General features: G+C 43.6%; 1 protein-coding gene across 3 annotated transcripts in view; it reads right to left on the bottom strand.

Annotated features, from left to right (window-relative positions):
* Nucleotides 1–520: 520 nt before the first annotated feature.
* The window catches only part of LOC126499136 (A-kinase anchor protein 7-like), a 75,671-nt gene continuing 56,550 nt past the window's right edge, over nt 521–19,641 (bottom strand). For all 3 annotated transcript variants that reach the window (XM_050138199.1, XM_050138198.1, XM_050138200.1), the window contains one exon: nt 521–697. In XM_050138199.1, coding sequence (XP_049994156.1) covers nt 536–697 — 162 coding nt within the window. In that variant the 3' untranslated portion in view covers nt 521–535. The remainder of the gene's footprint in view (nt 698–19,641) is intronic.

The following is a 19,641-nucleotide window of genomic DNA, read 5'->3' as shown; positions in this document are numbered from 1 at the left end:
GGCTCCTGTGAAATGCATCCCCCTTCCAGAAGGTGGGAGAAGGCCTGACTGGTTAAGATGACAGCATTCACGGCACGAGCACAGAGCTATCTGGGTGTTGACCTTTATTTTCTCTCCAAGCATGGTTTCTTTACAGAAGAACCAAAGTCTTGAATATCACAGGCCACCCACACTTCACCTTCCTTTAGTGAAGCTGCCAGAGTCGGGTCACTACCCATGATGGTAGCCAGATACCATAACAGTGCCACCGGGGAGCCTATGGCCATGTGGCCCTCCCTAAAGAAAGTGCTTTCCTTGTGTTCATAAAATAAAATTAAACTGAAACAAATTTTCAGCCAACATTTCAAGACCTCATTATGATCATGTTTAAAGCACAGAAGTATAGAAGCTGACAGAGGACAATTCTCTACACATTTTCTACTTTGCCACTACAGTAAATGGGAAAAACACAGAATTCTCGAAAACAAATAACTTGAAATATTTATTTTAAAAGGTGACGTTAAGAAATAAAAACTAAAGATGTTGAACGATGTTTTCAACGGCACTTACCAACCACAATGGAAGCCTCACAGTGGTAGTAACCATTACTTTGCTTTTTCTTCAGCATGGAGCACAGATCTACCCGGTACAGAATTTCTTCTCCAAATCTGTGGTTGATGAATTGTTCATACAATTCGGGCTCTATTTTTTTCACTCCCTTGAAATGACAAAACAAAATCATGTCAATCAATCATCTTGCTGGGGCAGCCAATTCATATTTCTATCAGTCTCTCAGAACCCGAGACTACATTTTGGATTCAGGACTGCCCCTGGCACTTGAAAACAGATACCACAGAATCTCTGACAAGTTGTTTTTCAAGTCTCCACGCCTGGGATGGGCTGATTTAGAGCCATCAATTAAGAGTGTAATTGGATGTGGCAGCACTCGGGACCTCATACATCTTTAAGTTTCAGAACTAAGAACGTGTGTGATGATTCGGTCCCCAGAGCGACCTCTGAAACGACCGAGATGTGAGGGAACGGTCTTAGAATGACGCGTGTCCTGGAATTTCTGGCGAGGACAAAGCTCTAATAACACTAACTCGTATTATTTGAGCCCTTACATAAAAACCACCTGACGACAAACCTGATTTGAGCTGGGACAGTGAAGCCAGTAGCTTTTCTGCATCTTCCTCCACCTGCCTTTCCTCGTCAATACAGCAGAGGCAGCTGGATGCTGAACCATAGGAGGGGCTCTGGGAACTCCCGTCCTCTCCCAGCAGGAAGTAAGAACCCCTCCCCATCATCATGCAGGGTCTGAGACCTCAGCCTGACGCCCAAGACAGTCTACGAGTTTCACTTTTTCACTAGTTTTTACTTTTTAACTAATAAAAATTTCCCCGTTTCGTTTGCTAATAAAAATTTATAGAAAAATTTAAGTCAGGTCAGGAAATCGTGCGATTTTTGTTCTGTTTCATTTTTCCTATGCAAATGAAAATGACATTTTGCTTTTCACCTGAATATGGTTTTATCCTCAGTACTTCTTGAAAACCAGTTCCATTATTTCAGCAAGTATGCCAAGTCAAAAATAACACACAGATTTGCAAAATGCTTTTGCCTCTGTACTCCACTGTATCATGTTATTTATCCAATAGGCTGCTGCCCATATTTAAAACATGCTTGAGTTCTATGTCTACACAGGCCTCCTGTTCTTAACTGCTCCCCCCCACACACACTAACGGCTCTTCCCAACTCTACCTGCACAAGCTGAAAGCTTTGGGGGGTATCCTTGATAAAATCCAATACCCTTAGTTTTGGTGGAACACTCTGTTGATATGTATTAAGTCCATCTGGTTTACGATGTGATTTAACTCCAGACTTTCTTTGGTTAGATCTTTTTTCCAGTTGACCTATATAGAGGTTAGAGTCAGGTATTGAAATTACTCACTATCACTGCGTTGGGATAATGTGTGGCTTTAAAGCTAACAGTGGTTTTGTTTCTTTGTTTATAAGTAAAATTGGGTGTCCCTATTTCTAAAAAAGTTATGAGTAAATGAAACAAATTTTATGTCCTAAATGTGTTTTTCTGTGTGTGTATGCATTCATGTGTGTATGTGTTTGGATGTGCGTGCGTGTGTGTGTGTGTGTGTGTGTTTGCGTGCGTGTGTGTGTATGTATGCATGTGCATGGGTGCTTAGGAAGGTGGAAAGGGAGGGGCAATGGTTCCTTTGCAGACAACAGCAGACAAAGACAGCTCAGCACAGGTTCTTCAGTCCCAAGACCACAATGTCATCACTGAACAACTGTTAGGTTCTCATTTTCATTTTTACAAAGTGCCATTTTATTATGTTATTTACATTTATTCATTTATTTGGAGGGGCACTCCCTAGTGTACATTTGGAGGTCAGAGGGCAGCTCTGAGGAGTTTGTCTTCTCCTTCCCCATGTGGGTCTGGGAATTGAACTCAAGGTTTTGAAAGCACCTTTAGCCACTGATTCATCTCACTGACCCAAAAGAAATAAGAAAAATATAAAAGTGCCCATAAACTAATTTCCTTGGCTAATCAATTTTACAAGTGACAAGCAGCAATTATTTTGCAAGAATTCTTCACAGCTGACTTCTGATATACATTCTAAGGTGTTGGGTTTTATTAGCAAATAACATGGAATTAATTCCATAACTCATAACTTACACAGAAAGTACAGTTCAAAATGCATGATACCTTGGGAGAGCTTGAAGCTCTATCTCTATCAAAATAAAAAATTTAATAAAGAATCTAGAAAGAGATGAGAATATGCTTAATCTTACATATATATCAGAATATTAGCATAATCTTTGCTCTCCAGAGACTGTACTGGATGGCCTCTCTTTTCTAATAAACATGGAATTTATCTCACCATCTAGCTAAAGCAAATGATGTTTTTCTTTGATAATAAATGGACTGGTCTGTGTCAATAAGAAGACCCCATCTCAAAAACTAAATAAGTTAGTAAAGGAAAGTCATCATTCTGAGGAAATTGGTGACTATATCAAAATCAGGCATCACTAGAGGTAATGCTAAGAAGGATTCTATTTTTGTAAGGAACCTATAGGATTTCCAAAATAGCCTCAGAGGCACCACCATCCAAGGCTGCAGCTTCAAGCTGAAGTGACAGGGGTGACGTCATTCTATGCAGGCTCAGGACCACCAACTAACTCAGCTTTCACTGTCACAGGCCGATCCCCCCCTTCCCAAGGCGCCCTGATGTCTAAGGTAGAAGACGGTGTGAACACGTCAGGAAAGCTCGAAGAAAAGCCTCAAATTGCTAATCCAGGAAAACGCAGCCTATGATAAAAATCTGAGTGGAGATTGCTTCAAGTGCAGAAAGTCTCTATGAGGCTATCTCTAACAATTCCACGCTAAGAGTTCTGTGAACTTGGTGCTTTAAGTGAGCTGGATGATAGTCTAATACTCTTGTTAAGGCTATTTTCCTAGATGTTAACAGGGATGGTGTATGTCTTAAGGACTTCAGATATGCAATGGTGCTCAGTATAAGCACCACATTGGTCATGCACTATAACACTGAAAGGAATAATTGAAGTTAAATACAGGTGTTTTGAGGTAGATATGACAAACATGCATTGTTTACATGTATGAAGTTGTCAAAATAAAAAAATATTCTATTAAAAGTACATGCCAGATATTATATTTTGAAGCGATTACCTAGTGGAAATAGATATCAAACCAAAAATTTTCAAGGCTATCTTAATTATCAGAGATGACTCAAGTTTGCTTCCCTTTAGCCTCCTTTGAGCCACAGTTGGAGATGATCAGTGATGGTCAAAGCCATTTGCTGGCCTTTGGTGCAGCCTGCCGTGAAGCTGTGAGCCATCTCACCGGATTGCAGCTTGGCACCCAAACAAGCCAGCTCCTCAGAGATGCCAAGAGAGCCTGGCAAGTACATTTAGAATTATCTGATGGCTGAATCTGAAGATAAATAATGGAGATTATTTACTCTGGAAGCACGCACAACATCATTTACATCAACTCAATGATATGCATAATTTAAATGTGCCACAGGGTGTTCAGGCTCAGATTACCCAGCGTCTAGATCTGTCTTTAATGCAGTTAGGGACGTGGAATGTGAAAATTCACATTAGCTCACAATCTGTGACAAAGTGACCGTGTTCAGAACAAGGAAACAGTCATTTTATTAGGAAGGTTAAGAGAGTGTTTGTAACAGATGGTAACTTCTTATTGTTCTTTGTTATAATAATCACAATTTACACAAACAGCCTGCAGATAAAACAAAGGAGGGCTTTGTCCTACTGACAACAAGCTTAACCTTCAGGGTCTCTGCTATGTTTTTCAACAGTTTATTACTGAATAAAATGAGCTTTCATAGAAATACATGTGACAATTTTAAAAAATCCTGACACAAACCAAAGCTAAGAATGTAAATTAAGAGGCCAAACCAAACTAGTCTAATCCTTTTGGCATTGGCTGGTTAAAAGGCAACCATTGCAACTATACTTCTCAGGAGTAGGAGAAGGCTGGATTGTTAAATACATATGTATATATATAAAACTCAAAATTATAAAGACATTAAAATTACCATAAGGATTTGAAGGAAACCTCGGTTTAAAATTCCCCATCACCCCACCCCTCTTACTATAGCTACAGTTTCTGATGTTTATCCACTGTGTTGCATCTGCACCTTGAGAGGAACCACTTGCTGGTCCCTGGTACCTCCTCAACTTCTTCCATTCAGAACATCCGAGCAAGCTCAGGTTCACCCTAGCTTGTGACTGCCATGAGAAGACATGTGTCTTCATGGCCCCAGTTACTGGCTCAGGACCAGTGAGGGAATTCTGGATCCAGCAAACACAACCAACCACCCTGGGCAAAAATAGCCTTGCTGTCTTTTCTTCCTGTCGCTCTGGGTCAGGCAATGTAGTTAGTCCTCCACCGACCATTCCCATTTCCTGCTTGACCAAGGCCCTGACATCCCGCCTACTAGTACCTGTCAATAAATTCACAAGTGGAAACAGAAGGAGTGATGAAAACAGACAAAATGCTGCTGCTTTATTATTTTAGCTCAGTCTGCAAACAATGGTGCCTCCCGTCACCTAGCAGTAGTAGAAAATATGAACTCAAAAAGTAGCCTCTGACATGGGTAGGGAGAGCACCCCCCACCTGTCTGTTCCCCTCCCCCACCCATCAACACTTGAGGCAGCGGGGAGAGCTGTCCCCATGACTCATCTGTCAGTGGCAGTGTGGGCGGCAGAGAGATTCTCCCTCACCAAAGCCTGAGAAGGGAAGTGGGAAAGCTGTCCCATTATTCACCTGTCAGGAGGGGGCATGAATGGAGGAGAGACCCCACCCTCAGATGGGAGAGCTGGCCCTAAGGGCCTAAGAGCAGGGGAGCTATCCCTGTCCCTCCTCAGTCGCTGTACTCACAAGAGTGGCCCCTCCACCGTGACTGGGCTACACAGTAGAGCTGGCCCTGAAGGTGTAGGTGTGGGAGAGCTCACCCTGAGGGTGTGAAAAGGGCAGAATTGGCCCCAGCCATTACTCATAGCTGCAAGGGGTGAAGTAGCCAGGATACTGCTGGCGAGCTCACCCTGATGGTGAATACAGGGGAGAGCTGGCAGGCTCACCCGCAACTACCTAGGCCCAGAGCCAGGGTTCTGTGTCGGCCCAGCCCAGCAGCCACCCCATCTGTGATCTGCTGGGACCCAGGTTTTGGGGGGGCGGTACAGTCCTGTGGACGCAGCACTATAGGATCTCCCCAAAACATGGCAACAACAGGGTGTCCAGGAAGAGTCCCAGTGAGGGCCCAGTGTTGACAGTGTAGTAGAGACCATGGGTCTTAAACCAAACCAATGACTCTTCAAGATGCACACCTGCATGTAAAGATGTATAGATAAAGGGATTTGCTTTGTGACTCATTGTGTCACACTGCAGCTTCTGGATAACATTTTCCTTTTTTTCTTTTTTCCTTTTATATCTTAAATTTTGTTGGGGGTGGGAGGCGTTGCGGGCACAGGGCAGAAGCAAAGGGACAGGAGATGGGGGGATTGTGATGCATGATGTGAAAGACACAAAAAAAATTAAAAAGAAAGTTTAAAACTACATAATAAACAAACAAAGAAAAAGTAGCCTTTGACATTAGAACAATTATTATCCCAGATAAGGAAGCTATGTCACAGAGAACTAGTCACTTATGAGGGACACACAGAGCCAGCCATCAGGACAAGTGAAAAACACAAACTAAAAAGAACAGGATGATGCCTGAGCTCTATGTTATTTATTCAAGACATTAAAATCCTAAGACTGTTAATCATTCTTGAGAAACAGCTGTATGCAATCAAGACAATGTCAAAATTAGTTTGGGAGCCTCTAGCGTTCTAAAATGGCAGCCTTTAATACGCTGCATTGATATTAGTAGATCAAGTGATAACTATATGCACACAGTAATGATTCTCGTTCACTATGAATAGGAACAAGAGGGTGAAAGAACTTCTAGGGGCTGGCGCTTAAGGCCACTTGCTCCTCCTTCCAGAGGACCTAGTTTGGTTCCCAGCACCCATGTTGATGACTCTTGACCTCTTGTAACTACCATTCCAAGGGACTTGGTCCCCTTTTCTGGCTGCTGTGGGCAGTCACATACATTCGCATTTATTGACATGGACACACACACGCATGCACACATGCATGTACACACATGTAAGTAAAAATTATAAAAATACATATTTTTTAAAAAGAACTCAGATGTTGTTTAAGGATAGAAAAGATATGCAAATGATCAAGTCCCTTAAGAGAACACCTTTCCTGTTGTAAATATCCAAATAAGTAAAATGCCAGCAGAGACTGCCAGAGTTCGGAGTAATGGTTTCTTGAACACATAATAGTTCTCACTTGCTTATTTTATTTTAAGCCTGAGTATTTACATAGTTGGGGTATTTCAGGCATGCCTTCTCCACGAACCCTCTATTTATCAACTTGCTTTTAGCACTCCTGCTTGTCTGACCTCAGCTCTTTAAGGAAAAAAACACAGACCACCTCTACCTATATTATACACAATATCACACATTTGGGAAATAACAGCAGAAACAGCTGCATAGAGGTAGTGTCTTGACCCACTACTGGCATCTCCCTTTCTCTGTCCTAACACCCTGAAAGGAGCCCAGTGCTCCTTGGCAGCATCCAGTGGCAAGTAAAACAGTCCCCGAGGGAAGGTTATACAAATCCTAATGGGAAAAGCCACTACAAAATCACTAGGAACAAAGCACCATGCTTCCTGGTCCTGGCATCGATCAAAAGAGAGGTGCTTGGCTGTCACTCACGTTTATAGTGACTGGGGCTCTTTAAATGGGCCTGGCCATGTTAGTCACGGGTTAACAGGTCACTGGGGTGCACATTCTCACCATTGCAGGCATGACACAATCCATGACAGAACACTAAGGTGCCCTCATCTCCTGCACATTTTCTTCTCATGCATGCTCATGCTTCATCCTCTTAGCCGATCTCAGTTTCCCCTACCAAGACAGACCATACATACATATGCTATGGGCAGATGCCTGGGGATTATGCTTTCACATGGCTTTGTGAACCAAGAAACAAAGGAGGAGGCCCTATAATGTAGGCATCCAAGAACGACTGCCATAGGACAGCTGGAATCTCCACTCCCCAGGATGAACCTCCAGCTGTTTTCTTGGGTTGGAGCAGCCCTGTGGTCGCCTGGATGGAAGCATGCTGCAGCCTCTTCCTACTGTAATATTGAGTTGGAAGTGTCACCCAGGCCTGCCAAGCTCTTGGACTCCACTCCCAGCCTGCAAAGCACTGACTTTGCCCACAGAGTATTTAGGCTTGTGGGGGGTGGGGGGCACGTGGTTTGGGGTTTGCATGTGCGCTCCTTCTGTCTTCCCCTTGCCATGCTCCTGGCCACCCAGGAGCCGTTTATTAAACACGGGCATTTAATTTAGTCTAATCTGGTTTAATTGGAGTTCTTTGTGTCGGCAGAGCAGCTCGTAGTAAGATTTTTCTTAACACCTACCTCATATTTGTCTCCCTAAGGCTTTGCTTGCTCTTTGGTGCATGTTCTGGAGTGACCAACTTACCCATTCACTTCTAAACGCTAAAAATAATATGCCTCCATCAAAAGTCCCCAGCATGGATGCTCTGTAGACTTATAACCCGATCTAATGTGTCCCAGTATGATAGCATTCCCTGCTAATCTGCTTTCCAACATTTCCAACATTAACTTAAAAAATGTCCAGGACCTGAACAGGTAAGTGATCTACAGAAGACTAGAAATAGGTAATGCAAAAAAATCCCAACACATCGTATTTACCTGGTACTGTGACAGTGGCCTACATATTGCAATATAGCTATATGGTAACAAAATGCATTCTGTATTTAGAGGTCAGAAGTTCAGAGTACAGAACCATTCATTCAAATTAGATTCCTATAGACAGAAACCATAGCACAGGCCTAACTTTAGCAGACACAGTTCAAATGAGAGGGGAGTATCCAGAATGCACACAGAAAACAGTGCACACTGACAAATAATTCAAATGCATCTACAGACATCACTCTTGATACCTTGTAATTACGCAAGAAAGATCAGAAACAAATCGCAGCACATCCTGTTCTGTGTACTCGGTGCTCTCTCCCCCTCTTCCCCTCTGAGGAACTATATCAGTTTCCCAGACTCGCACCCATCACCATTCTCCTCCCCCACCACTTCCTTCATCAGCATCCGTCTCAGCAGAACGTCTTACTTCAGCTAACGCATCCTGCTCCAATTCTGCAGGAGAATTCTCTCTGTGCCTTTAGGTCAGAAGCCCCAGTCTGACAGAGGAAGGGCTCCAGCAGCCTGGCTCTCCGAGATCTGGGTGACAACTGGTGGTGTGCAGATGTACACTGCCTGTCCTGAGAGCCAGGAGCCAAAGCACTTGATGCATTGGGCTTTATGATCACATTTGGTTGGAAATATCCCCTAAATAGCACAGTAAACAAAATGAAGTTTGGTATGGGGAGGAAACAGTAGTTAAATATGGAACAGCCATTAAACATCAAATTCAGCTGGGAGGAGAGAAGACAGTTTATATTCTGGCCATCGGCCTGAGGACAGTGTGAAAATTACGTTATGCTCAGGCTTTCAACATGGTGTCATAGATTTTACCAACAGTTAAAAATGCTGTCATCAGGTTGGCTTCAAGAACAAAACTAGGACCCTGGTAGCCAAGAGTTGTTATCTAGTGCCAGGCCAGGCCTTCTTACACAGTGATGGGGACCTAACTCGGGTCCTCACACTTGCACAAGCACGTGACTAAGCTGTCTCCCCAGGACCTAGTGTTCTGTTTTTAAGGTGTCACTTTTCATGAGAATAAGACTCCAGTGAATCATGACAACAAATTGGCTCATATATTTAGGAACGGAAGTATAATGCCAAGGTAAACTAATTATACTTCCATGTTTCAACCTTCATTTCTGCTCCTATCGGGAGGGGGCTCTCAAGAAAAGCAGTGTTTCTTTCATTGTGTGGATAATTATAATTAACAGCAGTTGGTTGGCTGGTGAGGCTGCCCAATCACTCCAGTGATAAACTGACTACCACACAAATAACTTCAGCTGCTTGGCTTACATGGGACTTCTATTAGCTTTCTGGCCATAGGTGCTCCTCTTTCTCCACCTACCATTCACTTACTGTAGAGGCTTGCCAGTTCCCTACAAGATTTTAAGATTCCATTTTGTCTTTTATCCTTGATTAGGAAAATGGAATTAACTCCCAGATGATGCACATTCCAAAATCCCTGAAATGGCTTTTCATGGGAAAAAAAAATGTTTCCTGTCACACATGGTAAAATTTGAAGCAGAACATTTAGATTTTAAAAAGTTAAAGCAAACATAGCCAATTCTAATTAGCTTGAATACTTTGCTATTATATCTTTTTAATGCAAGTTCTAAAATTCTATTTTAAAAATTAGATTTAAACTAGAACTGTCTATGGTTTCAAATATTACTGACCAAATCGTTCAGAAACACCATCTCAGTTAAGCCTAACCTACCGTCACCCTTGCCTCCCAGACTAAGCAGGGGACCTGCCTTAAACTGACACCCTGAGTGTAGTAGGACTCTGGGGATGCTTGGGTTGGAAGCATTCCTCTGCTCTGTGACACGTGACACAATAGAGAATCCTGAGGGGCCACTGGCTACTAACCCACAGTTGGGAAGGTGACTCCAGAGAGACACCAGGGAGGCACAGGAGCTCCAGGCACAAGAAGTTCAAAGCGCATTTAGACTCTTGACCCAAAGCCTTGTGGACATCACCAGCAGCCTGGCCTCAGAGGGATGCTGTTGGTGAACACGCGCTGGAGATGCCAGAGCAAACTCCAAGCCAGAGAAAGCTGGGCTAGTTGATCCCCCAGCACAAATGTACCCTGCTCACTGCCTTACTTCCTCTTGCAGGACCAGGCCAGCAAGTTTCTCTGGCATTTATCCTTATGGACACAGCTCTCTGCTATTCTATAATGTTTGAGTTCAGAGACTTCCAGAAAGTCTCAGCCTATTAGGAAAAATCTAAAACTAATCACTGCCAAAGGCTCACTGAATCATGGCAAAATTCTGGGGAAAAAAAATACTTTTTGACATTGATTTCTCCCCTAATGCTGTGTATGCCCTTTGCTGCGGTGAGCGCACGTTTTGTGGCATGAAGCCTCCTCCCTTCAGGACTGCATGGAAACTATGCTGGACTCTGGAGTTCATGGTAACTAATCTCTCCTAAAATTCGGATTTATACTAACTTCCATCCCCAGTTGCATTATGTCTGCGCTTGAATTGTTTTTCCAGTTGGGTTAGGCTCTCCTCGGGCTCAGTGGCCTGTCAGTCTAACCTAATGGTAAATTCCAGACCAATGAGAGACTCTGTCTCAAGGGAGGTGGATGGCATTTCTAAAGATAACACCCAAGCCTATACTCTGGCCTCCTCATGCACGTACACAAATGTGCATGCTCCCCCCCACATACACACATAAACACACATGCACACAAGTGATAGTGGTGTCAGTGAGAATGGCCCCCATAGGCTCATATATTTAAATGCTTGCTCCCAAGTTGGTGTAACTATTTGAGAAACAGTAGGAGGTGTGGCCTTGTTGGAAGAGTTATATCCCTGGGGAAAGGCGGGCTCTGAGGTTTCAAAAGCTGGCACTATTCCCAGCCACCTCTTCTCTCTGCCTGTGCTTATAGATCAAGATATAAGCTTTCAGCTACTACCTCGGCACCCTGCTTCACCAGGCTTGCATGCCTGCTGCTACGCTCCCCTCTGTGACAGTCATGGGCTCTAACTCTGCAACTGTAAGCCAAGTGAAACCACAGAAACTGAGCTGCCTTGTTAACAGAACTGCATGCACACGCATGCACACATAAGCACCATACTTTTTAAATTCTTAAATGACATTCTACCAAATTCTAGAGCCATAAAATGATCAGAGAAAACAGGACTTGATAGTCAAACAGATTTGAGGACTAATTTGAAAATGACTATACAGTTGTTCAAAATATTCCCTGCAAGGTGAGCCATCAAGCTCTGTGAACTCACGAAACACCACGAGATTTGCTTGGGACAATAAAACATAACCAGGAATGACGCTTGCACTTAGAGGTTTAAGAAACGTTCAGAGGTTAAGAACCCTTCCATTCTCTTCTTTCTGCACAAGACAACAACAAAGCCCCAGCTGAAGGGAGCTCAGTGGAGGTGCTATGTAAAGACAACGAGCAGAGCCATCTTAACCCACGACATGTGCTAACGAACCTGTTGTAAACACGTGACAGTCAATAAATGGCTGAACGGCAAGCTCCTAAGAGTCGATTTACTTTATTTAACACATCATTGTTGACATCTGCTCTGTCACATAATTCTTCAAAACCAGAAGACATCCTGAGGGAAATTTCCAGAAAAGTGCTATGAAAACACTTGTTGTACATCTCCACTCCACTCTGAAGATTTAATATTAGATCAATTGTGTTATTTCTCTCTAATCTAATCAGGACCAACAAGGAGTCAGTCATAATCCTAGTACTGATTAGCCAATTCTTAGACTCTTTCCTTAAAATAACTTAGCTTTCCGTCTACCATCCCCCATGCTTCTGTGGCGATCAGGCTATGCCCTGCTCTAACTTACTCCACATTGTGTGAAACACTCGTTTTCAAGTTCTATCACGCCCAGGGCAACTCCATTTGACAAGCAGCATTTTCTAGACACCAACAAATACCTACCCAGTACCACCCATGAGGCACTCACTCACATACGACATAGTGCACATAGTCCTAAAAGTAAGAAACCATCACCCACAGCTTAGTAGATTGAGGCCGTATGAGCAAATGGACATATTAAAACCATATCAGAAAAACAGGAGAGAAATTTGAAAGATTCAGCTCGAGTGACCCTGGCAAGTCCCACTGTGGGTGGGAGACCTGCGCAAGAAACAGAACATGTCGTGCGAAGGGACATGGGCGTGAAGTTTTGTTAAAATGGGATCTAGAGGGAGGAAGGGGAGAGAGGGAAAGGGAGGCGAGGAGACAGAGAGCTGCCTCTTCAGAACACTGGCAAGGAGAGAGAAAAACCTTGCCTGGAAAGGGAGGGAGTAATTGAGGGTGGGCGGAGCTTGTCTCTTAAAGGGACAGGCTACTGTCTGGGTTCATCCTGCCAGGTGACAGGCAAGGCCAGCATCATCCTAACAGAATTTATCAAACATCAGACCCTCACCTAGACTCCATGAAAAAATCTAAGGCTGAGAAGTCATGTGACCACCTGGGGTGTGTCAAGGGACTGACTGGCAAAGAGCTTCTAACTGTCCTCCAGGCTACAACTCAGCCCCACCCCACTACTGACGCTGTTGCTCATCCCAACCATTCCCCTGTCCTGCCCTTCATCTCTGTAGCCTCCCCAGTCCTACATCTCACCTTTGCTGTTTAACTCGACTCTGACACCCAGCTCCAGCATGACTCTACACGCTGGCTGAGTTTTCAACAACAATTCAATTGGGTTCATCAACCTAATCACTAAAGATACCTGTATCTGCCTCTGTATCAGCTCCCTGCTTCTTTCCCCCTAGATACTGGACATTATTTTTGTTTGTTTGTTTGGGTTTTTTGTGTTTTTTATTGTTTTTTGAGACAGGGTTTCTCTGTAGCTTTGGAGCCTGTCCTGGAACTAGCTCTTGTAGACCAGGCCGGCCTCAAACTCACAGAGATCCACCTGCCTCTGCCTCCCAAGTACTGGGAATAAAGGTATGCACCACCACCACCTGGCAGCCATTCAGTTTTTTATTAAACCAATCTTAGTGACAAATATTTACAGTGTATACAAACATTATTCTACAATATATAGATAGAATTTGATATGTGTGAATTAAGTGTTAATATCAGTAATTAAGATTGGACTTGTAAGACCTCTGGAGCAGGGAGACTCTCACTCAAGTCTCGGGATAACACGAACCACCAGAAACTCATGAGAGACCATCCTTGCTGCAAGCACACGAGGTTTATTGACAGGACAGGAACCAGTGCACTGGGGCAGAAACTCATTTCCCACACAGGGTAGAGAGTTCGACCGCAAGTAGCTGGGAGAAGGGGTATTCAAGGGAAAAAAAAAACACAACCCAGTAATCCAAAGGGGGCAGGGAGGGCGTCATTGGAAAACTCTGAAAATACTAGTGATAATCACAAGAGGGTAACTCCCTGTTTCTCAAGATTATTCTCAAGGTTATAATCTAACTTTATCTTCAGCTATTTCCTAAAACAGAGTCACTGAACCGGCTAACCTAGATTTTTGGCTCTTCTCTTCCTGCTTAGATTTTTGGCTCTATTTTTTTCTGCTAGAGGGGTCTGGATTTATCCAGGTCTTTCAGACTAAAACTCGTTTTCCTACAACTAGCTGACAAGGGAAACTGAGATCATGTGACAAACTGTATCCAATGAAACCTGCAAAGCCTGTGAATATATTGCTATTCAGTGAATTTTGATGTTGTAGAAAGACTTTCTGGCTGATTCTGGCCCAGAAAACTCTCAACAGTTTCATGATTCCTAAAGATGTACAGAGAGGTTCAAAGTTTGCATTCTGATAGGTTTACTTTTTCACATACCACTTCCAATCATTAGACATTTATATGGAAACAGACAACACGGCAGCCCAATGTGTAAAACTGCATTAGAAACACAAGTGAAGAGAACACAGCAGTGCACTTGGTGCCGAGTCAGTGACATTCTGACACAGGGCATGCAGAGCACGTCATGAGAAATCATGATTCCACATGGCATTGGACTTCATTGGATGTTTAGAGTTAAAAGGTCATCAAGATTTGTTTTTAACCTACTTAGTGATGTAAAAATGGCTCAAAAACAACTAAGAATGGTACATAAGTAAGCCATTAGCATTGGCTTCAAGGATTCAGAGTCTTGAGGAGTTTGTCTGGAGTGGATGCTTGCGGAAAAGCTTCACAAAGTTAATCTGTAGACCACGAAAAAAGAAAAAAAGAAAAGAACAATGTGGGCTATTCTATCCATCTTGTTTCATGGACAGTTATCAGACAGTTTATGTCTGGTCTTTAAGGAACTGGGTGGAGCTGTAGCTGTGCTGTCTCTTGGTTTTCTGATGGAGAACTGGAGAACTTCCTCCTCCTCTGCTCCAGATCTGGGAAGCTTACCCATCCTGTTCCCCATATCAGAAAATCTACCCTCCAACCACCCGACCACTGTGAGTCCTGCAGCTGTGGATGGAGGGGCTTCCTCCCTTTCTGGAGGTGATGGCTCTAGGAGGCTTCTGGGCTCCTCCCACACTCTTCATGCCTTCTTCCTCTGCAGTGGGAATTTGTAGTGACCCTCATCTTCCACCATCAGGGTTGCTTCCCCACCCAAAAGAGGCTTCACACACAGATCCTGCCAGTCCTCGCTGCTTCTTAGCAGACATGCATGTGATTTGGAATCTACTAACTCTCCACCTCTTAGCTTCAGTAAGAATGCAGTGTATATTTTGGCCACGGCTGCATATGCCTATAACTCCAACACTGCAAAGGTAGAAATGGGAGGTCCTTACAAGTTTGAAGACAGCCTGGTCTACACAGTGAGTTCTCAGCCAGCCAGGAATACCAAAGAGATTGTGTTTTTGTGTGTGCTACTTCCCCACGGTCCCCATTGTTATGTGTGCTGCCGGGAGGTTTCTACATCACCTCTACCTTCTAGAACTTAAAGGCGTTTCCTTCTCTCCTTCTGTACATACAAGGAAGCCAGCTGGAGGTTCAAACCAAAACAAAAACCATTCTCTATAAAATGAAATCAGACCATTTGCAAAAATGCTTACCAAGTAGATATTTCAGAAGTAGAGCAAAGACTCACTTTCCCTTATGACTAACCACAGAAAAGACAATGTGATTTTTCTGGGGCTCTATGACAGAGATAAAACAAGATAATTCATGCTCCTTCAAATTTATTACAGAGATTTCCCCTCAAAGAGTAGTAGTTTTGGTGTCTTATTTATAAACGGTTACAGACAGCCACCGCTGGGCGGGGCTGAAGCTTGGCTGGAGTGCTTTCCTAGCATACACAAGGCCCTGGGTTCTAGCCCTGACACCGCAGCTCAGGAAGGCTGGTAGAGACCTATAGTCCCAACAGTCAGGGCCATGGCAAAATGCTCAGAAGTTCAAGATCATCCTTGGCTCTGTGAAAGACCAAGCAGGCTGCATAACCCTGCCACAAACATATCACACACACACACACACACACACACACACACACACACACACACACACAGCAATCAAATCACACAGGGAAAACTACAAAATTTTGAGAAAATGTGCAATCAGATAGACCGCTAACATGGAAAGATACAAAAATACGATGGGTCAGAAAGGGTGGAAGGAGAAGCAAGATGGTGTCGGTGGTTGCAGCGAGGGAGGCATGGAGAGGAAGTGTCTGGTTCAGCCAGTGTGCTATACAACATTTTTATTCCGATCCTGGCTCAGTATTGTGAACCACCAAAGACTCCAAGGACTGGGGTTTCTCCATCCCGTCCACAAACGGCATTTCCACTTTCACTCATCTACACTCTTCTGCTGCTCACTGGCAGGGAAACCATGGCTGTCTCACATCTTCACTGCTCTCCTCCTGATCGTCACCCCCATGTGCCTCACCCGTTCCTGTGCACAGAGCAGCGCTGACCAAGAGCAACCACGGGAAGGCTGTTTCTTTCATGCTTTTATTCTAATGTCAGACACTCTCTGATTCTGTGAAAAGCTGCTGCAGGAAGGTGCTGTAATTAGTTTTTAGGGCAAAGACCCATGGGCTGTAATTAATAGACAAGTAATGTTGAAGACCCGAGAGCTTTCTTCAGTGTGGTCACAGGGGAAGAGGAACAGATAAAGGCATCCGCTAATCCAAGGTCTTTCTTGGAGTACTGACATGTGCTTTAGTTTTAAATAAATAAAGCATTTGGGGCAGGAGGTAAGGGGTATGCATAATGAAGCAATCTTCGTCAAAGTTACTGTCCCAGCTCAAGTTCTACAAAGTGGTCCTTACTATTTGAGGGGACAAGGTAGTTGTCCCTGAGATGTTTACTTCTGCCACTTGTGGGTGAGGGCCTGGCCCTCATGGAGGCCATGAAGGCTCTGTAAAAATTAATGGTGACTTGAAAGATGTTGAAACAAGAGCAGCGGGGCTGCGTCCCCAACACCCCGGCCGCTTGGCTAGCTTATGCCCGAAATAACAACACACAAACTGTATTCATTTAAAGAACTGCTTGGCCCATGAACTCTAGCCCTTACAGGCTAATTCTCGCACCTGGTCTAGCCCATTTCTAATGATGTGTGTAAGCACCCCAAGGTGCGCTTACCGGGAAGAGTCTAGCCTAAGTCCATCCGGGATTGGAGGAGCTTCATTGCGTGCATCTGCCTGGGAAAGCTGAGCATGGCGTCCCTGCTCCAGCAGAGCTGTCGAGTCTCTCCGCGAGCAAAGCAGAGTCTGACCTCACTTCCTCTTCCGCCCAGAATTCTATTCTGTTTACTCCTCCCATCTATGTTCCAAGCCATGAGGCCAAGCAGCTGGTTTATTATAACTTAACCAATGAAATCAACAGATTGATATATGACACTCCCACATCAGAAAGAAAATATTAATTTAGCTCTGTACCCTAAGACACAGCAAAGGAGACAGGCCGACTCAGAAGGACGGTCAGATTTCATACCTTCTGCTTTAGATGGAGTGTGGGGCTAAAGAGGAATCCGTGGTTTTTAGTCAAACATCTGGTAGGGACCTTCCTCAGTACCAGGTAAATAAGCCAAACCTGCATTAGAGTAAATGCTACACTAGTAAATTAGAAAAGCCATAAATCCAGGGACTTTGGAGCTCAGAAAAGAAGGTGTATTTAAAAACAATGGATCCGTGCAGGAGGAGGTCATATTTATGCCTCGAGGAATCCAGATGTGCACTGAGACCCTCCCTGTGTGATTGAAAGTGATCTTCTTCTGCCACCAAGTGTTAGCATACACGTCTAACCCTGCAGGTTTCCCAGTTTAATTCACAGAAGCAGGGGGTCATTGATGAGAAATTTAAATCCAACAGGACTCATTATGAAAAGCAGGGAGGCACACATACTACAGTCTAAGCATGCCAGACAGCAGCGGGGAAAACACAACACCCTGCACTTACGAGGTCAGAGTTTCTGAGGCCAAATTTGTTTTTTGTTTTTTTTTAATTACACAGCACAGTGACCATCAGAACAGTTCATTTTCACAGTATCAATATACCCGGTATAATATCGTGAAATAAAAAATAAGCAAAACTCACATGTACACTGAATAAATTTCTCCTCTTGTTAATAAAGTATGCAATTTCCAGAGAAAGCCTTCGGCTTCCCAGATCTGTCCTGCACCTCACTCAGCTCTCTTGGTGCAGGGGAATATCCACACCAGGAGATTCAAGGGAGGGTTTCTGTATTTCCAAACTTCCAAACCTAACACACAAAACTTCCGGCTCCCCATTTGGTGTTGGTGACTTTTAGTGCATGCAACCTATAAACACGTATCCTTCTGGGAACGGACCCCAGAGCCCTAGGGACTTCTCTACCCCACACTGACCACCACTGAGAATCTTCATGGGAGCTCTTGAGGGGCACTCCTGGAGTACCCTGGAGCACTCCCAGAGCACTCAGGGCCAGCACCAGGCTCTGCCCATGATCTTAATGAGATATTTAACTTTCTAAATATATTGTTACAGCTCCAACTTTGAATTTTTCTTTTAGTTTAACATGGATAATAGTTTTTTGGGTTATTAAAGATGCTGGTGACTAGATGAAAGGAGGAAACACTAACCTCTATGACTGCATCTCCTCTGGTCAGCAGCAGGTGGACTGTCTATCCATCCTGTGGTCTTAGATGCTTGCCTGTGCTGATCTACAACTGTTCTCTGCCTAGTGCATGGCTTTTTTAAAAAACCAATAGTCACCAGTCCCAACAATAACACTACTAGTATCCTGGGAGTGTTTCTATATCACATCCAAAATTATTTGCAGATGTCCTCCTAGAATGTCAAGTGAAATATAAAAGATAGGCGGTGAGATGGCTCAGGGCCACTTGCTGCCAAACCTGATGGCCTGAGTTTGATATTTGGAACCCACAAGGTATCCTATAAATTGTCCTCCAATCTCCATATGTGTGCACCATGATGTTTGTGTACTTACATATATATATAATATATATAAGCATAACAAAAACAATTTTAAATAATACCTTATTAGGTTTCTCCTAGACACTAAATAAGCACCCTCCAAAGTCGTAGAAAGCTTCAGGGCCTCAGAAGCCAGCGGCTTCCCCTCACTCCTGACTTGCCATGGGCATCTGACATGCTCATCACCACTTCTTACTAAATTCAGCTCACCAAGGCGACCTTTCACTGGACCCCAGCAAAATCCTAACCAGGTGAGTAAAAATCCCTGATATGTCAAGGAAAGTTCACTCCATCCTAGAGATAGCAACATCAGCTCTATTCAGAAGCCTTTCTGAAAAACCACTGGCTAAAAGAACATCGGAATCTCAACCTTTACCTCTGAAATGCATTAAAAGACATATTAAGTGTTGTGCAAAGCAACTGCCCAAACAATAGTACCCATTGTAATGAATAAAGGCTCTTTGCTTTTATATATGAGTGTGAACCCCATGGTGTTTTGGGGGGTACCGGGAAATCTGGGCATAACAGCTAGGTGAGGTTACATAGTTCAATCAGGAAACTCAGGTAAGAAGACCTGGAGTTTGAGGCCAGCATGGGCTACACATTTGTGCAAAGATGAACAAAGTTTCATTACCTTCATTCTATAGCATTATATATATTGAACTGTTTATAGTATACAATTACTTTACAATTAAAATAACTTTTAAAATAAAAAATAATAAAGTGCTTGAAGTGCATTGCATCCCATATGCAAGTAGGAAAGGCAACTATTACCTGCTTCTCCCTCTTTTACTTTCTCTTCTGCCTACGCAATTAAAGCCAAGGAGAGTTCAGTTTAGATTCTACTTGATTGGATTACAGGACACCTCAGAAGCTGCTGACGTCATCCCATTGCTGCATAGGAAGGAGTTTTCAGAGAAAAGTAGCATGCAAGTCAGCATGGAATAGATGGGATG

This window comes from Alexandromys fortis, unplaced genomic scaffold, assembly GCF_014885135.2.
Source record: "Alexandromys fortis isolate MF-2015 unplaced genomic scaffold, M_Fortis_MF-2015_v1.1 scaffold_14, whole genome shotgun sequence".
Taxonomy (NCBI): domain Eukaryota; kingdom Metazoa; phylum Chordata; class Mammalia; order Rodentia; family Cricetidae; genus Alexandromys; species Alexandromys fortis.
This window is presented reverse-complemented; position numbering and strand designations above follow the sequence as displayed.